The following is a 21215-nucleotide window of genomic DNA, read 5'->3' as shown; positions in this document are numbered from 1 at the left end:
GCATGCTTGCCATGCATGACAACCACAGTGCGATCCTCAAGATGAATCTGGTAAAAGAAAGAAACCAAACTAGCTTTTCCAAGGTATCCTCAGACCTCTACATATGCATTATGACATGGACACACACACACACACACACACACACACACACACTTAAAATTAAGTCTACTTTTATTAATGAGCTAAAATTAGCCCCTGAGTGTATCTTATACTGAAACAGATATGGAAATACTCACGACTCTATATTATTCTCTTTTTCATTTATTTTCCATTTATGTGTGTGTGTGCTTTGTCTGCATGTATGTCTCTGAACATGTGTGCAGTGTCCTCAGAGTCCAAAAGAAGGTATTGGATACTCTGAGACTGGAGTTACAGGTGGTTATGCACAACCATGCTAGGAATCAAACTTGGGTCTCTGAAAGAGCAGTCAGTACTCTTAACTCCTTTGCTATCTCTCTAAACAATTTTTAATGAGAAAAAACTTTTCCTCCTACTGGGTTGTCTCTCCCAGCTCTGAAATGAAGGTGTGTATCTAGTTGTATCTTGTTATGCCATATTTGGTTGATATCCCGGGGAGGTCTGCTCTTTTATGAAAGAAAACAGAGGAGGAATGGATCTGGGGAAGGGGAAGATTGAGAAGAGTGGAGGGAGGGGAAACTAAGGTCAGGATGTATTTATGAAAGAAGAATTTTTTAAAAACCTGTACATATATACAAAGTGTGTGTGTGTGTGTGTGTGTGTGTGTGTGTGTGTGTCTGTGTCTGTGTGTATTTTCAATGAAGTGACACCACTTGGGGTGATAATATTCCTCCAAACAGCCATACCAGGCATGGAAATTGATGGTCAGGGAAGTTTAGGAGCACCTCCAAAACAAAATAGGCTATTGCCATTGCCCTTGGTTGCCTCCCAGAATTTGAACTTAAGACCCCATTGTTGAAGAGACCACACATTTGAGACATAGAACTTGGAGAAATAAAGCCACAACTGACATAGAAGCCTATTCCCTGAGGACTATCTCTCATAGTACCAAAAGAAGATATGCAAATTGCCAAAGGAGAAAAGCAATCTAACCAGTTGTGATGCCTATGAACCATGACAATGACCAGAATGGCAAGATATCCTGAAAGATGCAATAGTGGTGCTCATAACTTGGGGATACCAATAGCTGCCTAATTGAACTGATGTCCCACTCAATAGGAGGGAATTAATGCCTGGTACTACAAACCTAGCCAACTAGGCATGGCTGGTGAGGCAGACACCTGGAGGAAAACCTACTACTGCCACTTTCCTAAACAAGTGCAATTCCTAACTGCATTGTAAATACTTCTCCTTATACCCAGAGGGAAGTGTAGTTCTCACCCCTCATCAAAGAATCATCTCTTTGAAGCAGATAGAGACCATTGCAGAAAGCCACAACTAGTCAGAATGCAGAAGACAACTGCCTATGAGATGTCCAGAGCCAGCTGATGAGTCTACAACTCTACAAATAAGGCTCAGGAAACAGCAAGGATTAGCGAGCAGAAAGATTTTTAAAGTCTAGCACTAGAGCATACGCTGACAGACTGACTCTTCCAAAACTACGAGTGAATCTGCACCCAGGCAATCTCAACAATATGGTAGTGGAAACAAGAGCTGAACAGTGACAACTCCATTTGGCATGCCAGTGTGAACTAGGGGGACCTCACAAGCCTTCACCCCTAGATAAAGAGCTACAGATAATTACTGAGCACTGAGAGATGTAGAATCAGTGTTCCCTAAGGATAAGCTCCCTAGCTGGCTATCAAACTCCAAATGGTCATCTATAAAACATGATACACTAAATGAATTAAGCAGGTTATATTTATATATTTAAATATACACACACACACACACACACACACACTAACAATAGTAATTAAAGAAAACGAGGCTGAATCTGAAAGAGTGGGGGGACATGGGAAGAGTTGTAGGAAGGAGGGAAGAAATGACGGAAAAACACTACTCTTATGAAATTCTCAAAAAGATAAATAAAAATATATTAAAAATGAACTGGGTTTTAGGGAGTGTGAGGGAACTGCAGGAGGAAATGGGATGTAGCTGTGATCATTTTGTTGTATACATATATTAAATCCTCAAAAATAAAGAAAAGTTTAAAATAAAAAGAAAAGTTTGATATTTTCAAAGTTTTAAATTATGAGCTCTGTCTGTCTTTCTGTATGTGACTTACGGTCTAATCTTTGTAGGAGTTTTGTGTTCCGTATCTACTGAGTTACTTCAAGAACAGATTGACAAAGGCATACAGAGGGAGAAATGACTTCCCACACTTCAGGAAGGTGAAATATTCCCCAAAACTGACCCATTAGAAGAAGAAAAATAAGTCAAACTTCATTGTATAAACAGACATGTTCACTCACCCATCCAACAGACACTTTTTGAATACCAACAAACCCAGACCTTAGTTGCAGGAAACATATTCTTTTCCTCAGAAAGTGTAATGCCCAGTAAGCAAGAAAGGTACACAGGCAATCTTAAAACAGGAAGGGAAGTGTTTTGATAGCATGAGGTACCCTGGTCTTTCCTACTGATCCCCACACATAACAACATGAGTAGGAGACTTGTGAGAAATGCAAGTCCTAAGGTCTAACCCCAATCTCCTAATGAACCAGTCGGACTCAGGGTGATTCAACCCTCTGGGTGATTCAAAGCAACCTTAAGTATAAGACGCACAGCCACAGTACATGCAAACAAATAAAGTGCCCTTCACAAAGACATTAAAACATTAAATTATCATATCCTAGAAGCAGCTCCATTTTGGGTCACATAAATACTTCCAGTGCATCAGGGACGTGGGTGGAGTTGTCTCAATATGGTCCAGGTGGAAAGCAGAGCTCAGAGCTAACAGACACAGACAGTAGCGGACCACAGATAATATTCAACAGGACAATCAGATAATCAGATTCGAGCACAAAAAGATCCTTTCATTGAAAATGACTCAGGGAAGACTAAAGATAGGAAGGACATTTATAACCATTTGGACAACTGAAGCCAGAGATAAATGTGGTTTGCAGGTAAAGAGGGCTAAGAGAGAACTGGAAGAGAAGAGAACCCACGCACCGCCATCAGGACAAAAGGCCCACTCTAGAACTGAATTGGCAAACTAGTGTCTCTTTGTCAGTGGCTAAGGGCCATCTCACTGCAGGACCCAGACACAGAGAATCATCACTTCTGAGGTGACCCCCCAATCAACCATAGCAATCAACATAGTGTTATAAATAAAGACCTGAACAGTCTGTCACTTAAAAGAAAATAGCAAAGACTGAGGCCACTGAGAAGTGGGAGTGGACACTCTGCGGAAACTCGGCCATCCAAACAGAAGCCAGGCCCAGGAAAGGCTCTACCTCCAAGCACATCCTAAGAAGCCTGCCTAGTTCAAGCCTAGCTCTATTGGGCTTGTTGGTTGGGCAGAGATATTTGCTGCTTGATGTCAATTTTGAACTCTGCCAGTACTTTTAAGAAAAAAAAAATCTGTGAGTAGCCAGGTGTGGTGGTACACATCTATCATCCCAGCACTCTGGAGGTAGATGCAAGAAGGCCAGGAGTTTAAAACAAGCACTGGCTATGTAGTAAGTTTGAAGTCAGACTGAGCTACATGAGATCCTGTCCAAAAAGAAAAAGCAAAAAAGAACATGAGGAGAAAGAGAATTCTTTCCACATCTGTCTACATAATCTACAAACATATGGCTCATTATACAGTTTCTCTAGACACAGGAGAATTAGATTTGCTTGTATTTAAAACATTCAACTCCTTGATTTTATTTCAAATAAAATGCAAATATTTGTTGCTGCAAATCATTATCTCTAGGGAAAACGTGCTGTTACAAATGAAAGAGACATCAAAAGACTCATTAAAAAGTAATACTGTTAATAAAATTCCCAAAGGTGAAGTTCACCCTCAAAGTAGCTTAAAAGTCACACAAAGGTGACTAATATGAATTACAAGTATTGTTCAGTAGAATGTTTAAAGGGCATACATACTCTTTCAGCCATAGACCATTTCTGCTTAGACAACAAGACTACCTACCCTAAAGGACTCCTGTAAATGCTACTGCCTCAGAGTTCAGCCATTTCACCCATGAAGATGGAGTGATTTTAGACTAAAATCCCTTTGAAATTTTAGCAAAAAACAATAGAAAACTACTTTTAGCCATAATTTTCCAATGTAATTTAGGTTCACCATCTTGGGTCAATGTTAAATTGCAGAAATCTCTCTGAGCCTGATTTGCAACACAGACTTACTAGCTCTAAAGAGAATCTAAATTTTCACAGCAATGACTAGTCTGGCAAGATATACTCACTGGTGTAGCATGAATAATAAAAACCCAGAGACAGATATTGGGGTTCAAGCTGAAGACCAGAAAAGCAAAGCAGCCAAGGCACTCGAGAGATCTTACCTCTACCAAGGCTCAGACAAACAAAGGGGAGATCCCGCAATGCTCTCCGCCAACCTCAGACTCCACACTCTCCTGAGTTCCTGTCTCTTCCCCTTTATATTCCTATCTGCCGGCTATATTGCTCCTGTCTCTACCCCCTAGTGCTAGAATTAAAGGCATATGATCTCAAGTACTGTTTCTTTGTGTGAACTGTTTCTCTTTTAGATAGATTCCATATTGTGTAGCCCAGGGTGGCCTTGAACTCTCAGAGATCCACCTGCCTCTGTCTTCTAGAATTAAAGGTGTGTGCCATCAATCCCTGGCCTATATGGCTGACTAGTATGGCTGCTTTGCTCTCTGATCTTCAGGTAAGCTTTGTTAAAACACAAATAATATACCACTATGCACTGGTGCAATACAGGCAAGAATGTTATAGGAGTAACCATTCACTTTCTGGTTGGATTTAAAGGTTACCCCAAAAGACAGAACTCATGTACAGTAAACTGGGCCAAAAATCCATGGCTAGCTAGGTCATATTCCCTAGGAGAGAACCTAAATCTATTATTATTCTGCTAAATGACTACAGTAATAAACTACCCCCTAGATTAGTCTAGCTCTCAACTTTCATCAGAGAAGCTTCTTGCTGCAGTACAACAGTGATTAATACAGACTCATAACTGGTCAGTGTATAAAGAATATAAGACTATAGAGTACTCAGATCTAAATGGATAACTACAGAACACCCTGTTCCCAAGGCTCAAGGACCATCATGGAAGACAGTGTTAGAAATAAGAGCCAGAGGTAGACATCTGAAGTGAAATTATGTCTGACATGACATGACAGTGTCACCGCACACATGAAATCATGGCAGCTGTGACTACATGAGGACCTCCAGAAAATCAAGCCAGCTAAAATGCCAGCATATGTGAGGGAGGGTCTCATGAAATCCCATCGCTAGTTGAGGAGTTATTGGCAAGTGATGGCTGCTGTGGGAGGGAGAGTCAGCTTTCTGGGATACCCATGCTTCAGTTGACTATCCTTCAGCCATGCACATATAGTGGATTTAATGGGATTTTTAAGAGAGTATATGGAACTGGTAAGAAATAGAGGTGGGGACATAGGGAGTAGCTGGAGGGGAATGAAAGGGGGCAATTTTAACAAAATCTATTAGATGCATATGTGAAATTCTCAAACTAAAGAAAGTTATCCCCATGAACATAAATGAATGTTTGGTAACATGTATTCACCACTCTAGTAAATGGCAGGTGCTATAAGTAGCTATAAGTATCAAATATACCTATTTTTCAGCCTTGTAATAGCTCTACAAAGGAGGTCCCATTATTTTCAATCAGCAGACAGGAAACTGAGGATTTGGTAAAGGAAGTAATTAATATACCAAGACCACACGCTTAGCAAATAAAAGAGGCAGAACATGAAAATTTTTTGTCATTAAGCTCAATGGTTGTCTCTTTCTATCTATCCATCCATCCTGTAATAAAGAATTGTTTCCTTTTCAGGAAGAAGCTAATGGCAATACCTAAATGAATTTTGTGGGTAAAGGATCTTCTCTTGAGATGTGAATGACTATGTTAGATATATACCCCTCCATCATCTGATACAGTTTTCTGATAGACTGTTAGATTACCCAGAAAACCTCTTTTTAACCACATAGTTTTTGTAGGTAAACAGCATTCGGCATGTTTTTACTGCTTAAAGAATCGGGAAGTTAGGCTACAATGCATATAGTCAATTAGTCATTAGCTTGCTGTTATTTTCATATGTCACACTGACACTATTTTGATAAAGAAATACTTCTTTAGCAACCACTGTCTCCAATTCTTCCACAAGAAGCCAAGGTCTTCCAGAAGTAGAAATGTCCTTTGCAATTGTCAGGGATTTTCTCTTTGCTTAGAAAAGAAGCAGGAAAAAATAAGAAATCAGCAGTAAGAATAGACTTTGTTAAGGCTACAGGCTTTCAGAAATACTGCAGCAATGTTCCACCCCAAGCCTTGTAGGTCAGGTCAAGGCTGCCCATTTTTGCCAGAATGTTCTTCCTTTAACACTCAAGATAGTCTAAGGCCAGATGGGAAACATATGCTCCAAGAATAAAGGCAGCAAACAGGAAATACTTCTGAGATTTAGGCTACAGACTCAAGGTACCAATGAAGAAGTACACAGACTGGCATCCAAATTTGGGGTGGCCCCTTATTAACAAGTTAACTTCTAAGTCACTTGTTTCCTACACCTAAAAGGCAATCCCAAAGCCCACAGGATCCTATCTTGATCTGTAGCCTCATCTCCCTCCCGCTTCAGGCCCTAGTCACACCAGCCTTCCTTTAGTTCAAGTATATCTGTTCTCTTTGTGATATACAGCAGACTGGCTCATTGAAAATACATTTCATCAAGACGTGGGCTCCACTAAACAAACACACCCATGGGAGCCTGATTGAGATCCCAGTTACAGGGTGAGAGAAACAGTGAACAAGGCCTTCATGTGGCTTATTGAGGTCACACACATTGCAGAAGCAGAGCTGAAACAATGGCAGCATTTCCCAATCCTGGAGCTTTCTGACTGTGGAAGAGGCAAGGTTCCCTTTGAAGCCTGGCTTATCTGTGAGATTTGAGGTGTTGTTCCTATAGGCTTAGAATTTCTTCAGGTCTTTCAAAGATTTAATTACTTATCCAATCTCCTCGCTATAAAGCACTTTTGCTAAACTAGTCAAAGGAGCTGCTGTTGTCCACAATTAAGAACCTGCCCAGTGAATGCCTCGCCAAGGCTCTTGCCACAACATGAAAGATTCCTATCCCCACCTTGACCTCCATCCTTGCTTGGTCAACTTAAGTCCTACCTCATGCTTCACAGCTCAACTTGAGCATCACTTCTTTGGGGAAGTCTCCCCTCACTTTGTAGTATATGTTGGGTTTTTCTGTTACATGCCACTAAAACACTCCTTTATCTTTGCAGTGATTCTCAGTTTTCAATTCTATGTACATAAAGGAGACTGTATGACTTGAACTCATCTCCATAACTTGGCCACAGTACCTTGAGAACAAGTTTGCAGTCCTCAACATAACACTGGAATGGTTGCTGACTTGGGGAAGGTATTTAATAAGATTTCCGAATGGATGAATGTAATACTGTGCAAGACTGTTGGAAAGACTGAAAAGGCCAAGCACAGCACTGAGACTAAATCTACACTCAATGAGTGTCACTACTGTTGTTGGGGGAAAAGCCATGACACTACTGCTCCCCTGACATCAAGAAAAATACTGATGGATCAAGGGCTAAAATAGTGTCCTTACAAAGGAGGTTTACATGTTAACAGCCTAGTCTATAGCTAAGACCAAAGAGTCCTGGAAAGTAATCAGAAACAAACACCAGTCTTAGCACTTTTACAAAGTGCTATTTAAGATCCTGCATTCAGCTGGGTGCTCTCAGCTACATCTAAAACACTAAATTAGAAAAGCTCCTATCTATCAAATCAATGTGCACCCTAACTATACCTCAGAAAGTTCAGGCTACAATAAGCCTTCAGTGCAATGACTCATGCCTTGTGTGAAAGCACTAACGTCACAAATAGAATCCACTCATTTGCATTTATTTATAGTCTAACCACCCAGTTGTAATATCATTAAATCTATGGCTATCATTTATTACCATTCTCTCAACACCCACTATCTCTAAATATAAATGCTTTCAGGCCTTATGGCAATACTTTGATCAGTTCTGATAATTGCAGAATTAATATTTTATTCCTACAAATATCCTTTGCCTTCTCTCCCAGAAATGTACTTCCCTAGAGTTTTCATTCAGTAACTCAATATTTCTTCAGTATTAGCATCTATAATAAAAAAATCTTTTTGCTTTTTATATTAGAGGTAACTACCAGCAAAGAAACAAAGCAAATAGCCTTTCTAATTTTCAATAAGTATGGCCATGGGCTGGGCCCATGATGGCATATGCCTTTAATCCCAGCACTCAGGAGGCAGAGGCAGGCGGATCTCTGTGAGTTCGAGGCCAGCCTGGTCTATAAGAGCTAGTTCCAGGACAGGCTCCAAAGCTACAGAGAAACCCCATCTTGAAAAAAATGTATGGTCATATAGTGAGCACTTACTGAGGAATACAAAGATTTTTTGAAAAGCCTTCATTTGAGAAAATAATAAACTTCAATGTCACTTGAAGTAAAGTATTTCTTTCCTCAAGAATAATGGCTAGAAAAATGGGAAAAGAACTATCAATAAGCAAAGGCAACAAGTAGACAGGAGGCTGGATACTACAGAAAGCAGGTCCTACTTGTGGTCATAGTGCCATTCAACTCTCTGTGTGTTTTACAGTAGACACAGTGAGGCAAAATACCCATCACATACACAAACCTCTTTAGTCCTTAGGACATGGTATAGAAGTCCAGCTAGGGTTTGATGTACAATGGAGAATGGATCTGGTAAACATTATCTCAAGTCAAAAATGGGCACATATATAAAACTATCAAATGATCAGGACAGTTCTACCTCTTTACTCAGACACACACATTCTCTTCCTCCCTATCTTCTACTTTAGGTAGAGGGAGAGAACTAAACAAACAAGACAGTGAGGCTACACCTACTATCTCTAAGAACAAATAACCTTTTAACATGAATCTATACCTATAAACTAAGTGTGGTAGTTTGAATATGCATAGCCTCTAAAGCTTCACATATTTAAATACTTGGTCCCCGAGTGTAACTATTTGAAAGGATTTGGAGCTCTGGCCTTGTTGGAGAAGTGCGTCACCAGGGGTAGGCTCTGAGGTTTCAAAAAGCCCATTCCAAATCCAGAGTATGGCCTTCCTTCCTGCTGCCTGCAGATCCTAATATAGAACTCTCAGCTAATTCTCCAGCACTATGTCTGCCTGTGTGCCACCATGCTTCCCATGGACTAAACCTCTGAAACTGTAATCGAGCCCTGGTTAAATACTTTCCTTTATAAGAGTTGTCATAGTTATGATGTCTCTTCACAGCAATAGAACACTGACTAAGACACTAAGTAATTCGATTTTGTTATCATAATCATATAACCAAGAGGTTCTCATTGCCCACAGACCTAATGGTCTATGGAGCAAAAAAGAAACTTGGGTCCCTAACCTCCTTCAAGTGCCTCAAGTGCCCACAATCTATATTTAACCACATAAGGAGCAGTTTTTCATACACCTTGCAGAATCTCAGGGATCTAAAATGTCAGTTTATGATTTCAGGCTTAAGAATGTTAAATCAGTACAAAGCCATAAACAGCCCAGACAAAATTTTTAAAAAAAGACGTAAGATATGAAGAAGCAATCCACAGTAAAGGATACTTGGGAAGATAGTGTGGGACAATTGTCTATATTTTGTCAATTATGTTTTAAGTAAACGCTGATTGGCCAGTAGCCAAGCAGGAAGTATAGGCAGGACAACCAGACAGGAATTAGAGGTAGGTCAATGAGAACAGGAGAATTCTGGGAAGAGGGAAGCTCCCTCTGTAGTCCTGTCCAGACAGAAAAGAAGCAAGATGTGACTACGCCACTGAAAAAGGTACTGAGCCATGTGGCTAACACAGATAAGAATAATGGGCTAATGTAAGTTATAAGAGTTAATAAGAAGCCTGAGCTAATGGGCCAATCAGTTTATGATTAATGTAGACCTCTGTGTGATTTCTTTGGGTCTTAACAACTGCAGGAACCAGGCAGGAGAGAAACCTCAGATGACAGGAAGAACTCCATAATGTTAAGATATTCCAATTCACTAAGAGATATGCTAATTAGTATATAAAGGTTAGCATTTTTCACATAGGAGGATGACAAAGGTTTATAAGTTTGTTAGCATGTTATATATACAAAGGTACCAGAAAAGATACATTTTCTACATTATGTTAGATGTATAAGTTGCTATAGATTACAATATGAAAATTTCCATAAAAATTACCAAAGTGTAAACATTTTCACTAAAGAATTCTATGCCTAGGAATTGAATCCATACAACTGCAAGCAATGCTACACTTGCAAGAGCTAGATGTCAGCAAGAAAAGGCCTCAAATGGATTACAGAAAATGCATACAACAAAATACTAAGAGCTTGTTTAAGAAAAACACAAAAAGATAGTCTTTGTGTACTGGCACACAGTTTAAGTAAGGCTACTGTTAAAGAAAAATGCTGAGTATATAACAAATAGGTTACTTACCACAGAGGCACTGCACTACATACTTTGTTTATACTACATGTAATTATATATGCATTTGAATAAGAGTCATATACAATATTAAGTAAAATAAGATTTTTTATATAGCCATACAAAAGACATTGGTCATAGTTGTTTCTGTGATGGGTGCTTAGAAGGTAGGAGTTAGAGGGACTTTTTTTTTACACAGCACCCTTTTCAGTATTTGACTTTGTAAAAATCTTTAGGCTCTGAGGACTAACCACCTTAAAAGCACACAACACACAGCCCCCAAATAACACCTGCAATGTAGTACTCACTGTATAATATGAAACAACCCAAACTGCAGACTTCCCTCCCCATGGCCCTGTTAGGAGAAAACTGGACTATGAAGTGGTTCATTTGTCCCCGCATAAGTTCATTTAACTTAAATCATTCATAAGCAAGTACATCATCCTTGTACTTACACAGAAAGTACAAGTAAACACAAGAACAAAAAGTAGAAATGAAGTTATGCTAAAGTAGCCACCGTGGCTCTTCAATAGTCAGGATGAGTGTTCTCAGACAAGGAGGAAGGAGAAAGATTCGAAAGAAAGGAATAAAAAAAGACCTGAGGTCTAACTCAACATGCATGGGGGACACACACACAGAGACCTAATGATGCTTCAAAATCAATTCCTAAAACCCTGGGTGAGTTCTGACGGCCCTAAACTGCCTTGTAGGCCACTTCTGAAGCTAACCAATGGCTGAGACAGTGCTTAGCATGTCGTTATTTGGTGACTTGCTTTAATTTTTTTTCCCCATCTCAGTGCACCAACTCCCTCATGAGACCATAGCAATCACTTTGGCTGGCCTCATCCTAATCTTCAAGCCATTCTCTATGCTCTGCAAGGCTTATTTTACCAGAATCCCTATCTAATCCACCCACAAATACCCTAGCAAACAAGGAAAAAAAATTATCTCAGTGTCATGTTCACCTCCCCAAAAGACTATTTATTTTTGTTCCCATCAAAAATACTACAGGAACAATTTACCTATGGCACAAGCAATTCTCTTCTGACCTTCTCCAACAACATTCTAACAGAGACTCATGAGTGTTTCTTTCTTTTATAATCCTTGCATGTTTGCTTTTAACCTTGAGAACTATTCCAAAAAGGCTCAAGGAGAGGAGAAAATTTGTGTCTGGCTCTGAGTATCTAGAGTGAACTCTCAAGGGGTTGGGGAGAAGCATAATTTTAAAAAAGGAGAGTGAGTGAGAAACAAATATGTAAGTGCAAGTAATAAGTGCTTTTCAGTTCTCAAACTTTTACATGAACATGATGATAACATTAGTTTCTGTACCAGTTTGACACAAAATTTGCAACAAAAATACAGTTCCGAAACCCAAATGCAACGGCAGACTTCTAAAGAATTCCAAGTTCTGTTTGTCATTATTTTATCTAACAAGAATGGCGATAAGGGCTGAGAATGTGCTCGACCGCACTGTTGTGCTCATCCCTCCAGTAAAAGACACACTGCACAGCAAGCTTGCTAAGGTTTCAAAAAATGAGGGTGGTTTTGTTTAAAATGATGCAGTTGCAAAATATTTCATTTGCCAAACCAACATCCCTAAAGTCAGGTTTAAAAAAATAAAATGAGAGAGATGTATTATGAACGAATGAATTCAAGTGTACATGTACACACAAACATGTGTGCACATATACACACATATTCTACTTGCTTGGGTCTGCATAAAATGTTCTGGGAATGATATAAAAAGATCTAGTTGCATTTATGATGGACATCCATAATTATCAGATTCCTGTTTGTCTAAGTTTCACCAATAAATATACAATTGAGCAATAAGCTGTTTTTATAAGCATGGAAAACTGCAAGAATCACATCTACATGAGCGCAGTAGGAAACTCATACCACATGCTGTGTCTGGAGGAAAAAAGCAGAGATGTATTCAGGAAAAGGTAGAACAAAGGAGGCAAAAGTAGAGATAAAGAATAAAGTTCCCACTCGAGAATGCTGACCACCTGAGAAATGACCAGTGTGTCAAGAGTGATGCAATCAGCTGCTGCGGCTGAAGAGGAAAGCAGACACCAAGTAACGTTCATGTTCAAGAACGTGAATGATAGGATAAGTTCAAGTCAGTAGAGGATGAGCAGCTACAGGAGAGATAACTAAATTTATTTTAACTGAACTTAAAAACATAAAATTTGTATATAATAATGAGTACTATGTGGTGTTTCAACACGTGGACACATTGCATAATATTTATATCTCTTGGCTGTTTGTGTTTTTAAGATCTCTTTTGTTGCCAAGCATGGCATCAGTGCCTTTAATCTTAATACTCAGGAGGCAGAAGCAGACAGATCACTGAGTCCTAGGGCAGGCTGGCCTATAATAAATCACAAGCCAGCCAAGGCTACATGGTGAGACCATGACTCCAAAAAATAATCCACTTTTGTCTCCAAGAGGACGATGGCTAAAAAAAAGGCAGGTTATGAGTTAATATCACAGATTCAGTGACAGGAAATGACTGCCTGAATTGAGAAGTGAAGCAGAACAGACAAATGTCTGGCACAGAGAATGGTCAGGACTTGGTAACTGAATGGGCAATAAGGGATGAAGGAAGAGTCAAAGACAATGACCAACATTCTGATGCATGGTAATGGTGATAGAGCCAGGTATGCTGGTTCTGTGATGAAGACCCATCAGTTCATCAAGATAAGGCTGTCTGGCAGATGGAGACACATCACCACCAGATTCTACTAGCTAAAGAACAATATGTGAGAAATTATTTCAAGGGTCATTGCATTAGAGGCAGGCATAAGAAAGACTGCAAAACAATTTCATCAAGGGTCATTGCATTAGAGGCAGGCAGAGGAAAGACTGCAAAACAATTTCATCAAAGAACCAAGAGGGTAGGGTAGCATACAAACCACCAATGAGAACACTCCAAGGAGAGCAGCGACAAAAGCTGCCAAGAAATTCAGTAAGATAAGACCTTGACCCAAGGCAGCTTTCAACAACCCTGGAGAAACACAGACTGCAGAGCCTAGTGGGAGCAGACAGTGCAGCACTGAATGCTGTGTGGGCAGAAGCAGAATCTACATGCAAGATGTCCAGAATGGCTTAAGAAAAACGGAAACTACAAATGGCCTCTGAAGACCTGCTAACAGGTAAAACAGAAAAGACTTCCCAATTTCTTTGAAAACTCCCATCTTCCATCTACCAAAAAGGTGTCTGAAATTTTAATGAGAAAAAATTCTATTATTTGAACAAAAAAGTGACTAAAATATTAAGGAAAAATACTGACCATTCCAAAGTTTGGAACCTTAATTTGATGTAAACACCTACAAAATGCCAAGCCCATGGGTCCCTAAAGGCCTAGCCTAGGATCCAGAATTCATGTCCCCTTCTAACTTTTCCATGGTGGTGGAAGTGATTTGGAGTCAGGGTCTCATGACATAGTTCAAGTGTACTGGCTAAGGCTGGTATACCCCCGAACTCCCAATCTTCCTGCTGTGTGCTATTGCTCCCACTTTAGGAAGTGCTATGAAATCAAGCACAGGTTCTTGCTATGCTAGTCTGACACTTTACCCACTGAGCTACAGATTCAACACCCCACTGTAATTAAGCAGGAAAGGTCTCAATAGAAGCCCACAAATGAAGCTAGAACAAAGAAAATAGATTGCCATTAGCACAGGAACATGGCACCATGAGGGGAATTAGTCACTCCAATGAACTTAGCACTGTACCAAATAAATATTAATCCCCACCATCAAGAACCTTCACTTCCAATCCCCTAATCTCCATGACTAATTCAAACTGGCATTTTGCTTTCTATAACATGGAGTCCAGCCAAAGCAAGCTGACAGGCATAAGAAGGAAATCTAGGAGCTGAAGAAAAGAAAATACACCAGTCACAAAAAGCACAGGCTGCCATTCTGGGCAAGAAAGGCCCCTTGCTGTCACCCAGAACAGAAAGCAATGCTTCAAACAGGTGCTAGGAGAACAAACATTAAGAGAATTAGACTGGCATACTGCTGGGCTATATATTGCTAAATACACACTAAGATGTTAATGTAAGAAATAAAGAGAAAGAACTTCTCCATGCCATGTGGAGTCAGGCTGAACCTGGGCAGAGCCTGTTTTTATCCCGTGCTTCCAATAGTCAATTGTTGCCAAACACCTATATCCAGCCTCCACACTCTCCAAGACTCCAGACCCATAGAAACATAGAACTCTCCTTCACCTCCTCTGAGCCATCTCAAAAGCTCTATTCCTGGTATCCAACACTGAACTTACAGCACCAGATTTTTCCTCAGCACCACTTTTTGTCCAGTGCTTCCTCACTTAATACAGCATCACCATCTGCCATCCAGTTCTCAAGTCAGTAGCTGGATTCAGAATGATGTCCAGTGTTTAAATTCCAGTCCATTTCATTTCCAGCTGTGATCTTGGGGAAGCTCAATAAAGTATATATACCTCAGGCTTTGTCATTTAAAATAGAGGTTACTCTGTTACCCCCCCCCAAAGACAGTTGTGAGCACTGAGTTGATATGTACAAAATGTTGCATACACAGAAAATGTTTTTGTACATGCAGCTGTCTGCTTTCTTACTTGCTTCCCATCCTTACCCCTTTACATGGCTAACACCTCCATCCCTTCCCACTTCAATTGTTACGTTACTCCCCAAAGAAGCCTTCCTTGACTAACCTCTAAAGTGCATCATAGTTTTTATTCACATCATATATCATACCCTTATGTTGACTTTATGATGGTTTGGTTAATAGCCAGTTCCTAAAATAGCCTGAAAGTTCCCTGAGGGTGGGACCTATTCAGGGCATGCCTCATTTAACACAGTATCTTGTACGTTATGGGTACTCATTTACCAAGTATTTGTCAAGTGAAGGGTTCAAGCAGCATTCTTCTCAGCAGAAAGAGACCTAGAGATTAGAATAAAAATCACAGGATACCAATACAAGTGAGGGTTCATGCTCTTGCTCTGAGGAAGCTTAGTAGAAAGGGTCCCATGAGCCACACCCTACCCCCGAGAATTCAAAGATTCACTGCTAATTTGATCAGTGTTTCTACCTATTCAATATTTTTATCTTTACAGAAATAGAACATACTCTGCAGGAACCTACAGTCCACACCTAAGAAAGCTTTGAGAGGAATCCCACCAAACCCTTCCCTAATGCAAACATTTCTCCCCAATTTGTGTGATTCTAGTGTTTAAAGGCACAGATTGTTTTACCATGGGATCTCTAAAACACAGCCAAGTACTACATCTGGGGCTCAGCTGAAGAAACAACCTTCCATTCCAACTTGAGGGTACAACTGATCTGAATTGGCCTTAAAAAAAGAATGTCTTTGTTTTTCCTTTTTTTGAGTTAGGGTCTTGAGTTTTAGAAGTTGACCTTGAACTCACTATTGTACACAAAAATGACCTTGAACACCTCCCATTTCTGCCAGGTATGTTCGGCGAATAACAAGCTTTCAAGAATACTTTCGCGATGAGGATATAGCGGAGTAGTAGAGTCCTCGCCTGGCATGGGCAAAGCCATGGGGTCTCTCCCCAAGCACCAAATACACATGAACTGTGCACCTGTGCATGCACACACGAACACACACACACACACACACACACACACACACACACATACACACGAGGGAGGGTTATAACATCTAATGTTCGTGATATGATATGATCTAACCTTCTTGTAAAATGGAACTCTAATGTTGAGCTAAATGTTTAATATGCAGACACTGAACTCTCCTAGACTCAAATTCAGATTGTGCCACATACTAGGTATGAATGAAATCTTCGATTTGCTGTTTGACCTCTCTCAGTCATCCATCTATACTAATAGAGACAGCAGTGCCTAGAGCTTATGGTTATAGGAAACATTACATAGATCACATATGGTTTATTACTATCTTTTAGAGAGTTCTTTGCAAAAAGAGCACTGTTTCAAATTAAAGTTCTATGCCATGTCTAACAGTGTCTTGTGCCCAAAAGGCATTCACTGTATAAACTTTAGGATCTTCTTCAGACTGTTTATTGTCTTTCAAACTAGTAGCTCACTTCTTTGTGGGAGTGTCTTGCTCCACTCTTCTATTTTGAGTAGAGTTGCCTGTGTAGAAATGGTCTGTCTTCCTGAGCTCCACAATTGAAATGTTGTACAAACCACCACCCACTTCCTTTTGTCCTTCATGTTACATAATAAACCTAACTTTTAGATAGTTTCTCTCATGTACGTGCACACATACATAAACAACACACGCACACACACACACACACACACACACACACACACACACACACACTTTTTCTTCAATAATATACTTTCTTTACAAAGGAACTTAGAGATACTACACAAGACAACAGCTATGGACATAGGAAAAAAAAATCAGAGCTCTTTACCCAAAGAAAAACACTGGAGAATTAGAGGCTAAAACTACCTAAGGTATTGTGTAATCAGAATAAAGTGAGTATCATTATAACCTGTGCCACAATATTTTGTGTCTATTACATGCAAAAAGTTGCTTATAGTTACAGACCAATTGCTACCAAAATGGCACTGTCTGAGGCTCCAAGAGAATACAGAACGACTACAGCCTTCCAAAAGCCTGCCACATAATTGGAGACACACAGAAAATGGAAAACAGTTAATTAGGCATTCAATGAGCAATAATAAAGAATAAGGCAAACACGAAACAAGCTGCTTTAGGAAATATGAAGCTCTCCTGAAGAAAGTGCTCCATGATTAAGTAGGTGAAGGGGTGGGGATGCCTTAGACACACTGAAGATCAAGAGCCAACCTCTGGTTTATTCTAGAGACTGAAAGAAGATAGAAATAAAAAAGATTTAAGAAAATAAACAAGCAAAAGAAAAAATGCAACGTTTGAATGATGACATAGTTTTATACCTTTCTCACAACAGAATAGAGAGTGATCAAAAAGCCATGTTCCTCATTAAAAAGCAATGAAATACATGTGACAGGAAAGCAGAAGAATGGATGATTTGGGAGGAGGAAGACAATCAGTAAGTAAGGATGTGGAGGACAGGAAAGGGTCATGGGGGAGATACAAAGTATGTTATATATGTATGAAATGTTAGAGTGACGCCAGGCACAGTGACTCAGGCCTGCAGTCTCAGCTCACAGAAACTGGAGACAACAGAATCAGCCTTAGAAACACAGGAAGTGTGACATCATTTTGGTGAGATCCTGTCTTACCCAGCCAAAAGAAGAAAAAAAAATGTTAAAAAGAAGCCCATTACTTTGTATGCTAGCTGTCAAATAATCAATACTTCAAAATGCCATATTTCTTTAAGGATTTTCTTTATAAGTTGTTTTTATTTTTAAGTATGTATATGCATGTGTGTCTGTGTGTGGATATATGAACATGCATGCAGGTACCATGGAAGCAAGAAGAAGGTATTGGACTCCCTGGAGCTGGAGGTATAGGTGATTTGTGCTGCTTACTGTGGGTTCTAGGATCTAAACACTGACTCTCTGCAAGAGCAGTGAATGCTCTCACCTTCTGAGTCGTATCTCCATCCCCAATGCCATATTTCCACAGCACAAAATTTTGCTTACCCGAATAAGAGATGCCTGACGACGAAGGGGTTTGGATCCTGGACCCTCTGAGGAGGATCCTTCTGGCTGGCCAATAGGCTGCCTAGTTTCATAAGAAGCTGAAAAACAAGAGAGAATGCTAGCAGGGTATATAAAGATTCTACTCCAAAATTATGATTTCACACTCAAACTCATGTAGCATGTGGTTTTCAAGGAAAAGGTAATAAAGCAATTGGAGTGCATAACCTGAGAGCTGCCTGAGACTCACAAATCCTGATCCTCTTGCCTCCATAATTTCACCAAACAATCTAAAGACATCTCACCAATATCATGATAATACTAAACTCACATCAGGTTAAGATTAGGCATAAAATGAGAGAGCAAAACAGTGAGCTCCTCAATGACATTCAGAAAGAGTGAATCAATAGCTAGAAACACGCCACATTACATATTCATGCTTTACTCCTGCTTCTTGTGGTGACTTGGACCATGCTCTGAAGTGGTGGGGCTCACTTTTGTGTTCATCCATGGTTTTTCAGAATGTGACTTTGGCCTAAAATGAATACTGGCTGTAGGTCAGAATTAAACAAAGGCCTGAGGTAAATGATCAGCAGCCCCAGTCATGTGACTCCATCTAGGAAATGGTGGTACTTTGCCTGAATGGCTGGTGGATTCTTTTGACTTCCTAAATCTTTTCTTCTAGTGGGATCAAAACTGAAGCATGCCAAGAATTATTCCCACTGAAACTTCTATCATTTAAAAAAGCAATACATTCAGACAGCAGTTTCTCCTTACCAATTTCATTCTATACTCAAACCAAATTTACATTAATTTGGGGAGAGAAAAGTAAAAGAGCATAATAGCATTGGATTTTAAAAAAATGAATTAGGAAAGGTAAACCTCAACTGGGCATCACGTAGAAAACTCAGGAATCCAGAATAGGTTTTCCCCTGGGTGAGTGTGCACATTTCATCCCTCCAATTAAGCACAGGAACTACACTATACATTTTGGATGGAGTGAAGAGTACACTGCCTATTGGAGGTTGGCCTGATGCACATATATAATCTATACCTATTAAAGAGTATTATTTTATTTTAAGTATTTGGATGTTTTACCTGCACACTTGTCTCTATAACACGTGCGTGCATGGTTCCCTTGGAGGTCAGGAAAGGAAATTGGGTCCCCAAGAACTGGAGTTACGGACAGTTGCAAGCTACAATGTGGGTGCTGGGAACTGAACTCAGGTCTGCTAGAAGAGCAGTAAGTTCTCTTAACCAATGAGTAACCGCTCCAAACACAAAAGGTATCATTTTAAATGAAGAACTTTCCCTGCAGTCCATATTTATGAATTCTTTCAGTAGGAAAAGGGAAAGAATTTCCTCAGATTTTTATTTTGCATTGAAGTTTTTTAAAAAATTAAATTTTCTGAGGGCTGGAAAGGTGACTTCGTGGTTAAGAGTACTGGTTCCTTTTTCAAATGACCCAGGTTCAATTCCCAGCACCCACATAGTGGTTCACAACCCCCTATAACTGCAGTCCCAGGAGATCCGATGCTCTCTTCTGGCCTCCACCAGCACTACATATACTTGGTGTACAGACATCAGTGCAGGCAAAACATTTACACACAAAAAATACAACTAAAATTTTTGAGCAAAAAGTAAGTCTTCTAAATCTTTTAAAAAGTATAAATGCCAAATCTAGCTATAATTTATATTTGCTTCCCTATTTAAATGTATTCAATTCATCATATAACCCCAAAGAAAATTAATATGAACTTTGAACACTAAAACTCAACATTATTGTTTATTATAAAAATAAATTGTTATCTTCTTTATTATATAGAATGCAAAACAGGTATATGAAAAATGAGTAAATGTATTACATGTTTATTATTCTATTAATCAATAACCAAAATATTTATAAATCATTTTACTACCTTTATACTACCTTTAAAATAAGTTTCTAAGCTACAAAAGTGAATGTTAATCTTTACTCCTTTTATTTCCAGAACATATAATAATGACCTTGCCAGTATGGTAGCAAGACAATTAAATATAACCAGCTCCAACAGGAAGAAGAAATCATCACCCAAAATGAAACCATTTTTCATCTCTGTGGGCTAACACTTTGAGGTTTAAAATACATAAGGATAAAACTGCTTCTTTCTGTAACTTATAAATAAAATCGGATGGCGAACAGAGGTGGCTATTATGGTGCCATATTTAGCGTAGTTTGATCTTTTTAAAATAAAGAAGGTACAGCAATAGCATGTTAAGAACACCAAACTGGTTGGATATTGTGATACACACCTGTAAGCTTAGCAGGTAGGAGACCAGACTGGTGCTCTTAAAATGAACAAAAGAAAGAAAGAGACAGAGACAGAGAGAAAAGGAAGGAGGGAGGGAGGGAGGGAGGAAGGATAGAAGGAAGCAAGCATTCAAGCTCACATCTATTTTGTATTTCTTCCTAGCAACTAGAAAACAAAATTATAATACATTAAAATATCTAAATGATTGCCTAGCAATGCATTTAGTGTATTTTAGAACCTGCTAGGAGTAGATATAAATGTAAATACTACAAAAGAAAAATTCATAGAGAGCACATGATCCAAACCAAACAATTTTTGAAATTGTAGGCAGGCATTGTCCTCTGACATGCTTTTTAAAATAATCATTCCATGTTGATGGAACCACACTAAACTCTTCACACCAACTGAACATTACCAAACAGTTTTAAGCACAGTAAGCTTAAGCATGGCTAGCATCCCAATGCTCATGAGTGCTAATGAAAAAAATATTTAAAATTTTCATCTGCATACATAGAAATAAAGCTCAACCCGCCAGATCTAAAAAAAGAAAGAAAGAAATCATGGGCCTGTGCTTCCCATAAAAGAGAGGGTGTATCTACTACTACTGAATCTAAACTCAGGAAAAGGGGACATATTACTTATTGCTTCAACTCTCTTTTTTTCCCAAATGAAACACAAAACACACAACTCAAAAGCAAACCAAATAAGCCCTCAATTCCTTTACAAGAGGTTTCATATGGAAGTAGACACAT

At 39.3% G+C, this 21215-nt stretch overlaps 1 protein-coding gene across 11 annotated transcripts in view; it reads right to left on the bottom strand.

The window, feature by feature from the left end:
• Positions 1-21215, bottom strand: part of Reps2 (RALBP1 associated Eps domain containing 2) — a 267555-nt gene that overhangs the window by 148285 nt on the left and 98055 nt on the right. For all 11 annotated transcript variants that reach the window (XM_048440655.3, XM_048440653.3, XM_085684732.2 and 8 more), the window contains exon 5: positions 18176-18273. In XM_048440655.3, the coding sequence (XP_048296612.1) occupies positions 18176-18273 (98 nt within the window). The remainder of the gene's footprint in view (positions 1-18175; positions 18274-21215) is intronic.

This window comes from Myodes glareolus, chromosome X (assembly GCF_982192425.1).
Source record: "Myodes glareolus chromosome X, mMyoGla1.1, whole genome shotgun sequence".
NCBI lineage: Eukaryota > Metazoa > Chordata > Mammalia > Rodentia > Cricetidae > Myodes > Myodes glareolus.
The sequence above is the reverse complement of the archived record's forward strand: the minus strand, read 5'-3'. Positions and strand labels throughout refer to the sequence as shown.